Genomic DNA, 17,429 nt, shown 5'->3' with positions numbered 1-17,429 from the left:
AAAAGATACAGGAAAACGTGTTTTTGTAGGTATATTTCAATGAAGATCATACATTGAAATTTTTTTATAGGAATTGAGAAAGAAACCTGGAAGAATAAAAGAAATAAAAATCTTTATGGAAACTTGGCAAAAAAACAACACTTTAACCCTTATTCTACCCAGTTTTTACTTTAGCATATTAATAGACAAAAAGTAAGGATAGAACAGACACAAACAATTACAGAGTAGCACCAAAAAGTAATACATGTAGCGATAAACAGATTAAATTCGTAAAACATTTCAGATTAAGATACCAAAATAGAGTTATCTTTAGCCAAAAAAGGTTTTAATTTTGGTAAGTAATTTCTTGACAATATTTTAATCCAAGTAAATAGTACATTTAAAAGCACCCTTGAAAAACTCTAGTGAAGCTATTTATAGTGCATAAAAAATGACGTCATACTGGACTACAATTGGTAATTCAGTCTGAGTATTGGCGTATCATTGGTCATTTGTCGTTATTTATTTATAGGCACTATAAGCGGCTTTATTTTTTTAACACTTAGGTTACGAGATCATGGTTATATCATGCCCCTTCTTTTTCCCTCTTTTAGTCTGTTCTGTAATATTAAACAGATTAGATTTATCATTCTATCATAAATTAAAAGAACAAAAAAAAATAATTAAATCATTATTTTATACATTTATAATTACCGACAAACTTTATTCACATGATTATTTTATATGAAAATTATCTTCCTAAATATCAGTTTCCTAAAAGGTAGTAAGCATGCAGTAATGTGTATTCACACATTGTTTTCATACAGGCCATTAATGTCCTCCACCACCAGAAGCTGTGACATTGCTGTCTATGTAACATGGGGAGCTGAATTCAGCATCAGCGATACTCCTAAAAAAGAAAAGCAAAAAAATTTAATGTTGGATCTTGTTTAGATTTAAATGTATTCAGAACAATTTAAGAATTATGTTTAAAACCGCACCTTCCACTCTCAACTTTAGTTTTTAGTAGCGCAGCTACTCTATATGTAGGACGACCTCACTTTATCAGGCTTATAGAATAGCTCCGCTCCCCAGCTTTAGCCTATTTTCTCTTTAATTTCCTCCCACTAGGGGAGAAGCCATTGTGTATAGATCAATATTCATTATTTATTCCCTATCTTCTGGGACACTGCTCTAGAGGCAAGTGGCGAAGCCAATAATAAAATGTATTTCATTATTCACAATACCTGATTGCATTGTAGGTAGACAACCCTCCACCAGCCAACCCAACCAAGATAAGGAACCAACAGTATACCCTCTCCCATACAGCCAGTTTCCTAAATAAATTTGCATTAACACAAATACCTTTTTTTGTTGACGAATTTAGAAAATTCCTGCCAGATTTCCTTCTATGTTTACATTTGCATTATCTAAAAAATTATTTTTTATCTTAATTGTATAAAACTGTACAATACCTTTTTAAAAGTTTTAAATCTATTCTTTCCTAATACTAAACTTTCTTTCTAAAAGGGGGGGGGGGGGTTAAACAAAACAACCCTTCAAAATATCTTAAAATTTAATGTATTTCAACATTCAAATATTTTCACATATTTTGGTCGAAGTAGTTTAAATACAAATAATATATTAAGTTACCTTTCTTGATTTTCTTTAGATGTAGTGTCTGAAATCTTCATGTAGAACAAAGGGGGAAACACAAAAGTTAGTAGAGTAATTGTGGAACCACCAACCTAAAAATAATCCTTAATACGGTTATAAATAAAAATAATGAAATTTAAAAAATACGGAAGGAAAGGGAAGTTTGTAGTTGGGTTGATATTCAGGGATTGGACAATGGAAGAAAAAGATTAATATTCAATCTAGCCAATAGCGGGATAATTTTAGAACGCGGCCTCTAGTGTTTATAATAGAGGTTTACCAAAAAATATTTTGGCTGCTAAATGGGGTTAGTATTATTTTGTTATTTCTCTTGGGAGGGTGGTGGTATAGTGGTATAAACCTTCCCAGGGCCTATGAAAAGCTATCCTGTAAAGGAGATCCACATCGATTCTGTGGTTAGCGAGATCCTTTGGTACATATAGACAGACACACACATTCTTCACAAAATGAAATAGCAGTAGAAAAAATAAAATGAATAAGGTGAGCAGTGTCAAACATTTAAAATTATAGAGTAGCTTCGATATCAAAAGTTAGAATAAGTATTACCAGATTAAGAATGGCACCAAAGTCTGGAATACTTTCAGCTATAAATAGTAAACAGAACACACAAAATGACCGGAATAACACTCGCTTGATGTTAAATGCTGAAAAAAAAATCATAAAACAAGAGTATTATTTAGGAAAACTATAACTGTCATATATGATTTAAACAATTTTAATTTACAATAAAAATTACATTTACTAAAAAAAATACAATAAAACTGACAAAAAAAAGTCATGAAACAAAGTTTAGATGATTTGAGCGCAGTTTTTCCTCCATAAAATCAGCCGCCTATCTCTAAAAGCAGCTATTTTTCAGATGAGAATAATAGTTTAATATATCGCGACTTACCAAATAAGTTATAGAGTAGTTTAGACGCTGAAAAGACACTAACTTGATGGAATGCCCAGAAGTTCTTCAAACAATTGAGCAGGTGGATTGGTAATGATAGGAAAGGCAGAGATTAAATGAAGCAGCAACATTATTTCGACAACGATCTTCTCCCAACCCTCTGTCATTGATAGCACTATATTATCCTAAAATATGATAGGTTAGTAGAAATAAATATTTAAAAATTATCTAAAAATAAAAAAAATAGGTTTAAAATTTCCATGATAGCAGCGGATCTAAGCACTCCTACTCAACAATTAATAAAGTACGCTTTTCTTTATTTCTTATTCTTTTTAATGTTTTGCTGTTAAAGCTGTTTCTTTTCAGAGCTCAGCATAAACAACTCTTATCTGCCTCTTAGGAATAAGGTAAAACCAACAAGTAAAATATATCTAAAATAATATTTAAGGGGCAGATGTAGAGGTCTTAAATTCTGCGATGTGTTGACCCCCCCACGACAGCTGAAATTACGTGTAGGTTTTGTGATTTTTTTTCTCGAATTAATTTCGTTGTTAGTGTAAGCTGGCCGCATCTGTCAGCAGCAGTCACCAAATTTAGAATCAGCCAACCTAAGTCTCATTCAGCAAAAGCAACCATAATACACTCTGCATTCTTGGTTTTCATTGAAAACAAATATTTAGGCACTTGAATGGTTTACAAATAACAAGAATGACAACATCCATAAAAGCGAAGCAATGAAACGGTAGGACAAACGGATATTGACACTTGTATAGTGGCAGAACTGAATAATCAGAATATAAATGTATAAGAGTCGAAGCAAAATTGTAAGTAAATTTGTTGAAAAATTGCTTGATGCCGGATAATGTTTCAGTACATACTTTCATTTTTAGGACTTGATTGTAGAGTTGCTTCGCTTTGTTGTCCCAGGAATCAATATACCAAAAATTAGATCAATCGGATAATTAGATCATATAAAATTTTGTAGTTAAAAAAGGACAAAAACATCATGTTGAAAATGGACGTACGTACGGACGGACGGACCGACCCTAAATATAGAAAATTAGAAATGACAACCTGGACAAGATTTCCAAGTGAGAAGTAACCAACCGCAGCCACTGGGAAGTAAATCAGAAAGAGAACTAAAATAGAAAAAAAAATCAACATCACAAAAATAAAATTAGACAATGCTTGTTTAAATAGTTTGCTTAGTCAGAAGCAGAAAGAGAGAACAAGAACACACAAGAGTGAAAACATAAAAATATTGGTTTAAAATTCGAAGGATAAGAGAAAATTTTATTTTGAGATCATACTGAAAAAGTTGTTTACACCGTACTAAAGACAGCTATTATAATGAAAAATCAAAAGATTAAAACAGTTTTGTTAGCCTCGAGGGGCTGAAGGCCTGGGCTAAAAAACTGGCATTAGTTTTAGGATTTTTATCTTGTTTTTCGTGGAAAATTGTCTATAATATGAAACATGATTTTTCAGTATGGCTTTTATCCGGTTCTGATCCAGAGGATATCAATCGGTTTTGAAGTCATGCTGGAAAAAGTATTTTGATTCAACATTGCTACTCTGTTATAATTCCAAATTCGTTTGTTGTTTTGTTTAACCCTTTACAGTCGGGCCCCTTGCCGCACCTTAATCAGTCGGGGGGGGGGGGGGGGCGTTCAACGCCCCCCCTTATTATCTCAGTTCCTATTAGAGCTAGAGGGCTAAATTTTTTTGTGCAAGTCCCCTGTTTGATAATGAATTTCCGACCTTTTATAAGTCTAAGTCAATTTTCGCTTCCTTCACCCTTTTATTTAACAACCTTTGTTTTTAGGTCCTTTTTTACTTAAAAATTTCAAACGGCTGTATTTTTTTTATTTTTGAAGCTAGATGAAATATTATTTGCAGAAAATGTTTATTTTTGTATAAATTTTACATTAGAAATATCAAAATATAAATTTCAGCGGCCGCAGCTGTACTTGGCAGCTGCCAGCCGCCGCAGTCGGCGGTCGGCGGGAAAACGGCGGTGGATCTTCATGAAATTTTAATACGTTATGTAGACATGTAAGAAAAGCTTAAGTTTAAAATTTGAAGTCTCTAAGTCAAAAATTGCGGCCACAGGAGCCTTTTAAAGATTTCTGGAGACCTGGAGGATCAGGACCTGCAGGATCATACCTGGAACCTGAAAGTTACTTGAACACCTGTCTTTCATATAAGGATGTACTACTAGAGGATTTTTTAGTATTTTGGTATGATAAAATGCTTTGTTTTAGTCAAAAAAATATTTTTGCTCTTTACCTGGATGACCTTGCCAGGTTTGCTGGCATCCTGTGCCTGCCAGGATGGAGATATTCAAAAAATTCCAACTCTCAGTTATGTGTCATACCCATACTTAAAAAGTCAAGCAGTTTGGGCTCTTTATCTTTCACACACAGAAAATGAGATAGAAAAAACCGGAAGGGGGGGCGTTCAACGCCCCCCCCCCCCGACCGTTAAGGGTTAAAGGTTAATATTTCTGAATAGACATAATATATCTAGATGGTCTATCGGACTCCAAAATTCGTCAAACTTAAAAAGAAAATTCTAGCAGACAAATACTTTTATTTATGAATGTTATACACGATTCTTTTTGCTAATACCAGAGACGAAATTTATCAAGGATATATAGCTCTATCCGAAGAGATTGAACTATTCCACTGTTTTCCTATGGGCTGATTTAGAGAGTGTGTCTCTAGATTATCTCTATTGGCTCCTGTTACTTTAGTGAACTTACTTATAATAGCAAAGATAGCAGCATACTTAAATTGGCTTCTCACTTTCATATCAGCCTAAAATAAACAATCCTATTATATAAAGTTGTTTTCTTGTCTCAATCTTAAAACTTATTAAGTTCTTTTTTTAGGGTAGTCTTACATAGGACTTGGGAAAGTTTTGGGCTATTTCTTTTTTAAATTAACCCCTTGGGATGGAATACCCCTTTGATGACAAAGTCTCTAGATTCTTGGGAGGCAGCAGCTGATTTTAAAAAAGAAATAAACAAACGAGGCTTCTCTACAGCTTTTACTATTTGTGCGTGTCTGCATTTTCATGATCATTAGCAATTTCCTTTGTTTAAGTTTATTTTTGAGAAGCAGCTTATAGTGGCTATATAAAAAATGACATTACAAATGATCAATAATGGGCCAGTATACATTTTGACTGGCCTATCATTGATCATTTATGTAATATTTTTTATAGGCACTATAAACTGCTTCGTTTTAGGGTTTTTCGCCAGCTGAGAACCGCATATTAATCGGTTTCGAAACCATACTGAAAAAAGTATTCTAGGCCTTTCATTAGTAGATAAAGAATTAAAAGTATAAACATAAAGAAAGTATTTTTACACAAAATTTTTGTTTCTTATCATTTCTTGAATGTGTGGTAATAGAAAGATAAAAACTAACACGAAATATCCAGATTTTTACCTTTTAACACTTTATTTAAACACTAGTGGCTTCGCCCCTAGCCTCTAGGGGCTTTGCCCCAAGCGGTTTGATCAGCCTAATTTTTCGTATTTTAGATTTAAAAGAAAAATAGAAAAATAATTTTTTTGAGGAGGGTATTTTTCATTTTTTGGTTGGGTTGGGGGTGTCACACGCCCCAAGAAAATAGTTATAAACCTTCCCGGGACCTATGAGAAGCTACCCTGTAAAGGAAAACCCGATCGGTTCAGCGGTTAGCGAGATCCTTCGGTACAAACAACAGGCAGACAAACATCCTGTTACTTTATTATAAGGATTTGAATAGAATAAGAAGGGTAGCTAGAGAGGGGCCCTAAAAATAATAACCTATAACCTTCCTAGGACATGTATAAAGCCTCCCCAAAATTTATAACTCAATCGTTTTTTTTTTGGTGCTTCTTAAAATCTTGATTAGTTGGTTCAAACTAGCAGTGTTCTAACTTTTCAACCAATATTTTTTATCTACAAAAAAGATTTGTTTATCATCACTGGTGATGGGATTTGTCTATTGTCTTATCCCTTAATATCCCTGATTTTACCTGGATAGTTGGGAAGGTTGAGGCACCTCCAAAGCCAAACATAATTGTTCCAAAAGCTGCAAAAAAAATACATTTTTAATCAGCTGGATCGTCATAAAATATGCACAACTAGAAGATACGCCACTAGCATCTGATCAATTACTTATTTAAATCCTAAACTTCAGACAAAACAAGGCTGACAACATCCATAAAAGCGAAGCTATGAAACGGTAGAACAAACGGACATTAACACTTATAGTGTCAGAACTGAATAATCAGAATATAAATGAATAAGAGTCAAAGCAAAATTGTGAGTAAATTTTTTAGCAGGATAATGTGTATAGACATACTTACAGTTTTAGGACTTGATTATATAGTTTCTTTGCTTATTATATTGTACTTTGTTGTCCCAGTACAAAAGTAAAAATTCCACATGTTTAAAATGGACGTACGGACATTCTGGTAATGATTATATGTTTTCTAAATCGTACCTAACTACTATAGAAATCAACATGTAAAGTTTGAAATCGATAGGACAATTTTAACATGCCTAAATTAACGAAAAAGCTATCTGTCTCGGACGGACGGACCGACTCGAATTATAGAAAAGCTTTGCTTTAAAAAAAAACAATGCAGTGCAATCGTCTGCCTCCCATGCATAACGTCATTGAAAATATGTTATTTTAATATCTAAAAGTGAAATTACATGACTATATAATATGAGATAGCTATTTGGATTTTCTTGTAATGATTCTACTCATTAATAATCATCTATCATGTAAATTACTTTGTTGTTTGGTCTGATTTTATTTTCAATTTATGCTAATGAAGAAGCTCTTTCAAGTGCCTATAAAAAATACAAAGATATAAGACACCTAAAATGAAGTTGTTTATACAGTGCCTATAAAAATGACGTCATAAAATAAAAATGACAAATGACATGCCAATAAACAGGCTAAATTACCAATGGTAGGCCAATATGACGTCATTTTTAAATTTTTAGGCATGTTAAAAAGCTTCCTAATAATTGAAGTTTTCCTTGTATACTTTTATCTGTAATTTGAATTTTAATTTTAGTATGTTGATTGGTAATGCATAATTTAGAAGTAGCTTTTATTGCCTATAAAAGAATGATGTCATACAATACAAATGACTAATGATAGGTCAGTGTAGATTTAATTGACCAATGGTAAACTGTATACTGGCTTATTATTGGTATTGTGTATTGTATGACGTCATTTTTGTATAGGCACTTAACGATGCTTTCATAATTTCTATCTTACCTTGAAAAAATCCATCAGCTGTAGCTTTAGGGAAGACAATTGTTTCCTTACTACTTCTCATACCAACATTAATCATGATAAGGACACAGGCAGCAACAGTGGTTATCAGAGCACCTAGAAACATTTGTAAAGAGCGAAGCTACTGTATAAGTGTTTTTGACTGTGTCTGTTCTTCTGTCTTTCTGTATTATTGTAGTTATCCGATTTTTATTCCAAGTTTAAATAATATACTTTCCTTTTCCATCAACTTCATTTCCATCAACTTCCCTTTAATCTCTCGTTTACCCATCTCCTTCCCTTCCCCATCACTTTTAAATTTTCTTTCTACTTGGATGTTTTACACCATATTATGATTTTAACTTCAGTTATCCAACGTAATCGTCTTTTTTCAGTTTTCAATCTTAAATTCCATAACATCTTTTGTATTTTCCACTCACTCTGTCTGCATGTATGTTTGTCAGTTTCCAACAATAGTTTCTTAATATATATATTATGTATATGTATTGTATATGTGATCTTTTTGGTGGAGTGTTATTTTGTCATGTATTTTAGTAAATTTTGACATTTTCTGCATTAATATATTGAAGAAATTGAGATAATTAAAATTACATGTACCTACAGCAATTGGCCAAAAATCTTTGGGGGTTCCAAACCAAGTAAGGGGTGTGAGAACACATGCTGTGATAACCATCCACCAACAAATTGTCAAGGAAACATTGGCTGATTCCATCAGTCCACCAATCAACTGAATAATAGATACTTTTTGTTACTAGCGCCATCTTACCTTTGAAATTAGAACTATAAAGACACATCCACCACCATAGAGTGTTATACAAATATGTAATATAAAAAAAGCAGCTACAAAATGCATAATTTTACCAAGAAGATTTGAGGTGTATAACTGTATCAGGCTCTATGAACACGAGCGTCCTCACCTGGACAGCATCCAGAGAGACGTCTTCAGCCACGTCCAGGCAGGATTTAATAGGATACCTTATCAAAGAGTAGCTGCGCTACTAATAATTTTTAATAATTAATAATAACATATTTTCTCGTATTCATTTGAATCCGGTGGATAGGAACCGGTTCTTATCCATATGAAAAAACCATGTCTAGCATCGTATTATATCCAGTTTTCTACGAATATAAAATGTACGATCATAAGTTTTTTTAGCAGGTGCCTTCGGCACCACGTGGCTAAAAAGAACGGTTTTAATCGTATAATTGTATGTTCTATATTCGCGGAAAGCTGTTTATAATACGATGCGAGAAATAACTATTTTGGTATGGCTTCGAAACTGTTTATATCTGCTGGATTTAGAACCTGTTCTGAACTATACTAAAAAATCATGTATAGCATCGTATTACAGAAATTTTACAGGATTATTAAAATAAAAATCATAAAATGAATATCTCGGGGCTAACAAAACTGGTTTTCATCTTTTTCATTTTAATAAAAAATATGTCTATAATATGATGCAATAGATAACTTTTTTTGATTTTTTGTTGCTAAAAAGTGATGAAAAAAAAACCATACTAATTTTGAAATAAAGAGGAAAAAAGAAAATAATCTCACAAATAAAAGATTTTATGTATAAAAAAAACTAATCTATGATATCCTATTAATTTTAAAATCCAGGACTGCGCCCCTTTTGTGGCTGGGGTCTAAGGCTCGAGATCAAGAACGTCCAAGCTTTTCTATTTTGTGGGGGGAGGGGTAATCACCCTTGTACCCTTTCCCCCTTTGGACGTTCCTGCTGGAAATCATGATAATATAAAACAAAGCAAAATCAGCATCAAAAATAAATGACTCAATCAGTTTTTTTGAACCTAGTAACAGTATCTAACTTTTTATCTTTGTGACGTAACAAAAATCGATGGACGATAGGGGAGGTTTGAAAGGAAACCCCTAAAAAAGAGATGGATTTTTGTTACGTCACAAAGATAAAAAGTTAGACACTATTACTAGGTTCGTTTTTGAACCTAGTAATAGTGTCTAGATCTAGAAAAATTAGCAGAGTATAGTGTCTATAAAAATGACGTCATACAATACAAATGACCGATGAGTTTATAAACGCACTATAAGATGCTTCCTTTAACAGTCATCATGTTGAAATTATCTTCTAACCATATTGGCGTGCATGGGATTTACCAGCGGGTGTTGACCCCACCTACACAGGGGGGGTGTCCAAGCTTTTTTATTTGGGGGGGGGTGAAAATTTTTGAAGGGGGAGGGGGTAATTTTTTTTTTTTTTTACCCCCCTGAAATCTGTTGACAGGGGTAATTTAATGATGTAAAAATGTACATACCTAATTATGAAATATTTGGTGCTTGCTTACATGTGAAGACCGGAGCACCGAAAACCCCCCCCCCCCGCTTAGTTTTGACAAAAATCAAAAATAAGGGGGGGGGGTAGTTTTCTATCCCCCCCCCCTTAGTTTTGACAAAAATCAAAAATAAGGGGGGGGGGGGTAGTTTTTAACCCCCCCCTTAATTTTGAAGAAAATCAAAAATAAGGGGGGGGTAGTTTTTTCACTGTACAACACGCCAGAAAGTTGAGTGAGGTAAATCAAGTAAATCCAGTATACCAGAGGGGAAACCTTATTACAGGGATATTCATGTTTTGGGGCGTAATTTCCTTATTTATTGACTGATTTTAGTAATTGATGTATCCCTGAACAGAAAATGAAAATAAGGAGGAGGGGGGCCAGTAAAAGGTTTTAATTTTGCGCAAAATTTTTGATTTTCTTCAAAATTAAGGGGGGGGGTTAAGTCTTTGCCTTGCTGAGCTTTTTTCCTCCTTGCCGTTTTCCAGACATTAAAAAACTACCCCCCCCCCCTTATTTTTGATTTTTGTCAAAACTAAGCGGGGGGGGGGGGTTTTCGGTGCTCCAGTCTATTACATGTAAGCAAGTACCAAATATTTAGTAGTAAAAATGCGCGCGAAGCGCTTCAAAATTTTATTCTGTTAGTGATTATCTATTTTGGGGGGGGGGGGTATTTCCCCCTCAAAGAAAATTGTTTTGGAGGGTAAATACCCCCTCCTAAATGGTTGGTGGTGCCTTCGTCACCCCCAGGGTAGGGGTAATTTTTAAATGGAGGGGAAATGGAAAAAATTTTGGGGGGATAATCACCACTTTACCCCCACCCCCTTGGACGTCCTTGCATCTACCCCCCCCCCTTTTGCACGCCTATGCTGTTTAATCAATGCTTCCAGTTTTAACTATTATCTGCAGCACTCATTATATTTTTAAGCCGGTTGTTTTTGCTGTTATGTTATGTTATCATTCTTAAACGCCACAAAAAAAATATCTCACAGAAAAAGACAGTCCTAAAAAATGCCTTGGACTGTCTTTATTACTTTTCAGCCAGGAGGGATAGGACTGTCCTTACAAATAATCATTCTCCCAAAAAATTATTGTGGACATAATAAATTACTTTCGTTGTCCTATCTATCCCAAAATTCACCATTACAGGGTAAAATAATGTATTCCAAATATCAAGAGAATTCTTACCTATAAAATGACCATAAAGACTGAAGCAACTATTTACCTCATAGTATTTTATATTTGTATCCCATAGTTTAAAACTTTATTATTTATCAACACATTTTTCACATTTTCGTTTTTATTTGTATTATTTTCTCTGATATGCAGCCTTAATAAATATTTTAAAACTTAATTCTTTGTTATTTATTAAAAGCAATGATTTTCTAAAATTAGGGTTGGTCCGTCTGTCCGGTCGTCCGTAACGGATTGCTCTTGAAAATACCTGCCTTCGACCTGGGACTTGTTAGCTTGTATTATAATGATTCCTATAACAGTTAGGAACAATCCTTATAATAAAGTAACAGAATGTCTGTCTGTATTCTGTCTGTTTGTCGGTGTGTTAGTAGGTTTGTACCAAAGGATCTCACTAACTGCTGAATCGATATGGATCTCCTTTACAGGGTAGCTTCTTATAGGTCCTGGAAAGGTTTATGACTATATTGGGGGAGGGTACCACCACCCTCCCAAAAGACGTGGCCTCTAGAAAAAAATACTCCCCCCCCCCTCTAGGGGGCGTAGCCGCTAGTTTGCTAATAAAGCAGTATTAATCAAGTTTTAAAATTTAAGTACACTAGCGGCTACGCCCCCTAGAAGACTCTAGGGGCACTTAAGGTAGGAGGGAGAAAAGTCGACCTCATCCCATTTTAAATTTGAGTTTCAAATGAATAAAAAAAATATTTTTTGGGGGTAGGGGGTGAAGACACACTCCCAAAAATAGTTTAAAACCTTCCCAGGACCTATGAGAAGCTTCACTGTAAAGGAGAACAATATCGGATCAGCGGTTAGCGAGATCCTTCGGGACAGACAAAAAATGCTTACTACTTTATATAATAGGATATATATTAAGCCAGGTATAAGGTATTGTGGTATCCGCCTAGGATAAATGGCAGACACCAGAGTTCAAATGACTACGGCAGTGTGAACAGACGTGGACACCTATACTATAGAGAAGCTACGCTTCTCTAGCAATCACTAAATAATAAACAGAATCTATTCAGTTGTTCCTTTATTGAAGGTCTAAGGATTACTAAAGTTGTACAACATAATATAAATACATATGGATTAGGAATAAAGATAGTTAAAGGTAAATCATACAAGTAAAACATAGATAGTTGCAATGGTTAGGTAGATGGCTATCCCTGTCCGGGGGAGGCAGGATAGCCCATGGAACAGCACAATAGGTAGATAAGCATAGAGGGGTTGAGTGGTAGGTCTGGGTACTAAAAAGGGAAGGTTTGATGATTACTGTGACAACAACAGTCTGTGTGGGGGTGATTCTATCAGGTGAGGGAAGGCTTAGATCCTTTATCCTCAGGGCTGAGGTGGTGCTGATAACTTGGTGGTTGAAGGGGAAGGTTCCGGTGCTTAAGAAGGGAGAGGGAGGGGTAACACCCCTCCCTCCATTTGCAGGACAACTGAGAGATGAAATCAATACCGTTATCTGACATATTTTCAGGTGGCTTTACAATTGTAGAATAACAGGATTTAGCTGGGTGCGTAGCATCACTATAATGTCTTGGTTTCTGCATGGCCCAGAGTTGCCGCATACCACAACTCTCCCCTCGGAAGGCTGGGAGGGGTTGTCTGCACCGCCAGACTTCCGACAGTGGTTGCGGCCTTCAGTTTGTTGTCCTTGTGGAATGGGTCCGCCAGGATACCAGCTGCTGAATGGTGGTAGACTCCAGCCCTCCCCAGGTCGAACAGAATCTGCTATATCTGCTGGAGTAGCTGGTCCTGTTGGATGTTCTGGCCGTTGGATGTGTACCTCTGAGGCCACCCTGGCAACCTCCAGGGGTGGCACAGCACATGAGGGGGCTTGGACCAACAGCCGCCTGGTATACACCTCTTCAGGTTTCTCTACTGGGCTGGTGGTCTCCATCGTGTTGGTCACCTTGCTGCTGGCAGGCTGGCTACTGGATGCAGGCGCAGCTTCTTCGCCCTCGGGGCTGGTCAGGTTCATTCGGCTTCCAGGGTCTCTGTCAACGCGGGCAGGTGGTGGTTGCCATACTGTAGGAACGTTGCCTCCCTCAGGCTCATCCTGGACATTGGCAGGGTGGTGCATGGCAATCAGACCTGCAGGGTAGGGGAAGGTAACAGTCCATCCCCTGTGCCGGAGGCTGTCTTGGATCTGCAAGGGTGGCTCCGCTCTAGTTGGCTGGGGGACAGGCCCATCCATGGCCACTGCTGCTGGTGGACTGGAGGCACAAGGCTCCGGATTTCCTCCCCTAGCCTGAAGGTGTCCAGGCACATTGTCTCCATCTTGGGTAGACATAATTGTTGGGGATCCTCTACTTCTATGGTTAGGCTCGGCACTTGGCGCATCTAGTTGAGTTACTCCCCAGGCAGCAATCAAAGCTTCTTCAGTTTTGCATGGTAATGGCTGTTATCCTGGTTCCTGGGGCAGATGCAGGGGGCGCAGGCAAGTTTGACCCAGCACAAACTTCCTGGTACACCAGTGCAATACAATTACCCTGGCTTGGTTGAGGGAGGTAGACAGCTGGACGCAGTTGAGGGTGAGGGACAGCTGGACTCTCCCTGCTGGCTGGGGGCTCTGGCTGACTGGGGGTGACGGGTGTCACCCCTTCCTCTGGGGCTGCGGGCTCGTTCCGGGGTCCAGGTATCTCGGTGGCGGCGACGGTTGTCGCCCCAGGCACCAGCGTGGGGGCGCTGGATAGCACCCCCCAGTCTTCACAGGGGTCCAGGTCTCTCGGTGGCGGCGACGGTTTTTGCCCCAGGCACCAGCGTGGGGCGCTGGATAGCACCCCCCAGTCTTCACAGGTGGCGGCGACGGTTGTTGCCCCAGACACCAGCTGGGTGGTGCAGGGAAGCACCTCTCGTTCCTTCCAGGTGGCGACGCCGGTTGGCGTCCCATACATCGACTCAGACTCGCTGGCTAGCGCCTCTTGCCTCTCCCGCTCGGCGGCTGCCAGGGCCTCCCCGTACACCGTCCCGGTGGCGCTGGGTAGCGCCCCTCGGCTCTCGCTGGGGGTGACAGGGGTTACCTCCTCCTTCGGGGGACGCGGTCTGACGGGTACCATCATGTTGAGGCCGACCGGCAGAGGCCGCAGGACTTCTGGCTCCGCAATGTTGGTTGGCTGCACGAACACCGGTCCCATGTGGTTGAGGCTGAAGTCCAGGCCAACCCGGTTGGGTTCAGCCGCTCCTCCCAGCACGTTGATCCTGGCCACTATGGTCCCAATCTGAGGCACAGACTCCTGGGTAGCCGCGGCCCCAGCGGCGGCAGCTGGTTGGGGTGACGGCTGGGCATCTCCCTCCAGGTAGACCTGGGTGTCAGACTGGTTGTATGCAGGTTGTTGGGCTGCCTGGTGTTTCTTCATTGCCTGGTCCCAACCGGTTCTACACTTGGCGGCTGTGTGGCCGTTGAAGCGGCAGCGCTCCTTTGTCCAGCTGGGTCCCATCAGTCCGGCTTCCCCAGGGTGTATCAACCTGCCAGGTCTCTCCTCCTCCAGTTGGGGCACCAGCTGACAAACAGGGTCTCCCCTACTAGGGGTCAGGCAGTGCTGGGCTGCTTGTGGTGGCTCCTTGGTTACATTCAGCCTCCTCCCCATACACACAGGTCCCTTCCATCCAACAGCGGCTCTCCTCTCCTGGGTGGCGAGGCCAGCCTCGGCCTTAGCTTCTGCAGGTGCTTCTCCACATGAGGGATCCTGCCTCCAGTTACGCCAGGTAGTTGGTAGCAAAGGCCGTTGATGGTGCCAGTCGGAAGGGGGGCTATGATCTCTGGGGGGTATCTGTGGCCAGTGTGTGGACAGGTACCCACAGTTGAACCAGCAAGGCCCAGAAGATGCCATACTGATGGTAGCCTGAACTGTGTTCTGGACTGCCAGCAGGCTGTTGGTAGCCACCTGAGTTGGGCCAGAGTTGCCAGCTGGTATTGCGTCCCTGCCAGGCTCCATCAGCTGCTGGTGGGGAGCCCCTGCGGTGATTCTGGTTTTGGCAGGGGGTGGCCTTCTTATTGACTTCCCTAGTTGGAGCTCTGCATCCTGGTGGGCCTCCATCTTCAGCAGCATGGGGGGACTTGGCTGGGTCATGTGCAGTGGTTCAACAGAGTAGAGGCATCTGGTCTTGGAGTGTGGGGGAACAGCCTCACTGCTGCTGGTCAACCCTGCTCCCTCCGTGCTGGGTAAAGCCTTCCACTGCAGCAGGTCACCATTCTCCATCCTTAGGCCGGTCCCCAGTCGTTCCATGCCTGGGGGCTCCCAGGGAGGCTTGGGTGGCGGCTCCCCCACCCCCAGGTACGCGTCGGGCATCTGGGTGAAGAGCCTATTCCCCTGGGACAGCTCCCCATCCTCCAGGTTGGTGAGGCCAGCGCCAGGGAGGACCTTTCCACCCCAGACACAGGTGGTACTGGCCCTAGGGCTGGGCCCCTTTGGAGTCTCAGTTCTGGTGGTAGTGTCCATCTTGGGGCTGGCCACTAAGTCTCTGAAGCTTGTCACCTTCTCATTAGGCTCAGTCGCATCGTTCAACACCCCCAGGAGGACACATACAGGTTCAACAATCCCCAGTCCAGTATCTCCATTTCTCGTGCGTTGAGCACCAACTGTACAGGAGCTGTGCAGCGGACATTCAGTCACGGGGGCAAATGGAGAGGTCGTCAATTTCACGATGTGTTGCCCCCCAACTACAGCTGAAAACCACGTATAGGTTTCGTGATTTTTGCTCAAATTAATTTCGTTATTGGTATAAGCTGATATTAAGCAAGTATTTTTGCAATAAAAATGTGGAAATTTCTTTCAGACTTATAAATAATTTTGAATACTTATTGCGTTGTTATGGTTTTTTGTCTGAAGCTAAGGATCTCCAGGTTGGTGAGGCCAGCGCCAGGGAGGACCTTTCCACCCCAGACACAGGTGGTACTGGCCCTAGGGCTGGGCCCCTTTGGAGTCTCAGTTCTGGTGGTAGTGTCCATCTTGGGGCTGGCCACTAAGTCTCTGAAGCTTGTCACCTTCTCATTAGGCTCAGTCGCATCGTTCAACACCCCCAGGAGGACACATACAGGTTCAACAATCCCCAGTCCAGTATCTCCATTTCTCGTGCGTTGAGCACCAACTGTGCAGGAGCTGTGCAGCGGACATTCAGTCACGGGGGCAAATGGAGAGGTCGTCAATTTCACGATGTGTTGCCCCCCAACTACAGCTGAAAACCACGTATAGGTTTCGTGATTTTTGCTCAAATTAATTTCGTTATTGGTATAAGCTGATATTAAGCAAGTATTTTTGCAATAAAAATGTGGAAATTTCTTTCAGACTTATAAATAATTTTGAATACTTATTGCGTTGTTATGGTTTTTTGTCTGAAGCTAAGGATCTCCAGGTTGGTGAGGCCAGCGCCAGGGAGGACCTTTCCACCCCAGACACAGGTGGTACTGGCCCTAGGGCTGGGCCCCTTTGGAGTCTCAGTTCTGGTGGTAGTGTCCATCTTGGGGCTGGCCACTAAGTCTCTGAAGCTTGTCACCTTCTCATTAGGCTCAGTCGCATCGTTCAACACCCCCAGGAGGACACATACAGGTTCAACAATCCCCAGTCCAGTATCTCCATTTCTCGTGCGTTGAGCACCAACTGTACAGGAGCTGTGCAGCGGACATTCAGTCACCCTTCCAGACAAGGGCATCTCAGGGACCAGGGGTCTGTGACCTGGCATGTGTTTTATGTTCACTGTACTCAACACAGTAGGCCAAAGTAATAACAGAAGCAGCACCTTGTATGAAGAAGCAGAGAGTGGTGGGGTACAGATGTTGGTGGTTATGGTCCAAATGAAGACTTCTGTCCACCACAGTGCCAGCAGCATGCCTAGGCACACAGTTAATGCCCAATCAGGAATGTCTTCTATTGCCGCACGTCGGGCTAGGGGCTGACAATTTCTCATCTTGTAGATATAGGAGCAGAGTAGAGTAGCCGCTCCGCAAGGAGGTTCGAGCCGGCTCACCCCTATTATAGATACTATAGCTGTGTAATTAGGGTGGTAGTCCACGTAGCCGTAGGCTCTGTCCTCCTGGCTCAAGAGTTTCGGTGGCTGGAGC

The 17,429-nt window shown here is 40.2% G+C and overlaps 1 protein-coding gene across 2 annotated transcripts in view; it reads right to left on the bottom strand.

Moving 5' to 3' along the window:
• Positions 1 to 657: 657 nt before the first annotated feature.
• LOC145331395 (uncharacterized) overlaps positions 658 to 17,429 on the bottom strand; it is an 80,608-nt gene continuing 63,836 nt past the window's right edge. For both annotated transcript variants that reach the window (XM_080176026.1, XM_080176025.1), the window contains 10 exons: positions 8,456 to 8,585; positions 7,841 to 7,954; positions 6,579 to 6,634; positions 5,313 to 5,367; positions 3,623 to 3,687; positions 2,592 to 2,733; positions 2,203 to 2,300; positions 1,633 to 1,727; positions 1,227 to 1,316; positions 658 to 889 (listed from right to left, as the gene is read on the bottom strand). In XM_080176026.1, the coding sequence (XP_080032152.1) occupies positions 811 to 889; positions 1,227 to 1,316; positions 1,633 to 1,727; positions 2,203 to 2,300; positions 2,592 to 2,733; positions 3,623 to 3,687; positions 5,313 to 5,367; positions 6,579 to 6,634; positions 7,841 to 7,954; positions 8,456 to 8,585 (924 nt within the window). In that variant the 3' untranslated portion in view covers positions 658 to 810. The remainder of the gene's footprint in view (positions 890 to 1,226; positions 1,317 to 1,632; positions 1,728 to 2,202; positions 2,301 to 2,591; positions 2,734 to 3,622; positions 3,688 to 5,312; positions 5,368 to 6,578; positions 6,635 to 7,840; positions 7,955 to 8,455; positions 8,586 to 17,429) is intronic.

Source organism: Acartia tonsa, chromosome 11 (assembly GCF_053477335.1).
Source record: "Acartia tonsa isolate MP-2025a chromosome 11, ASM5347733v1, whole genome shotgun sequence".
Lineage (NCBI taxonomy): Eukaryota > Metazoa > Arthropoda > Copepoda > Calanoida > Acartiidae > Acartia > Acartia tonsa.
The sequence above is the reverse complement of the archived record's forward strand: the minus strand, read 5'-3'. Positions and strand labels throughout refer to the sequence as shown.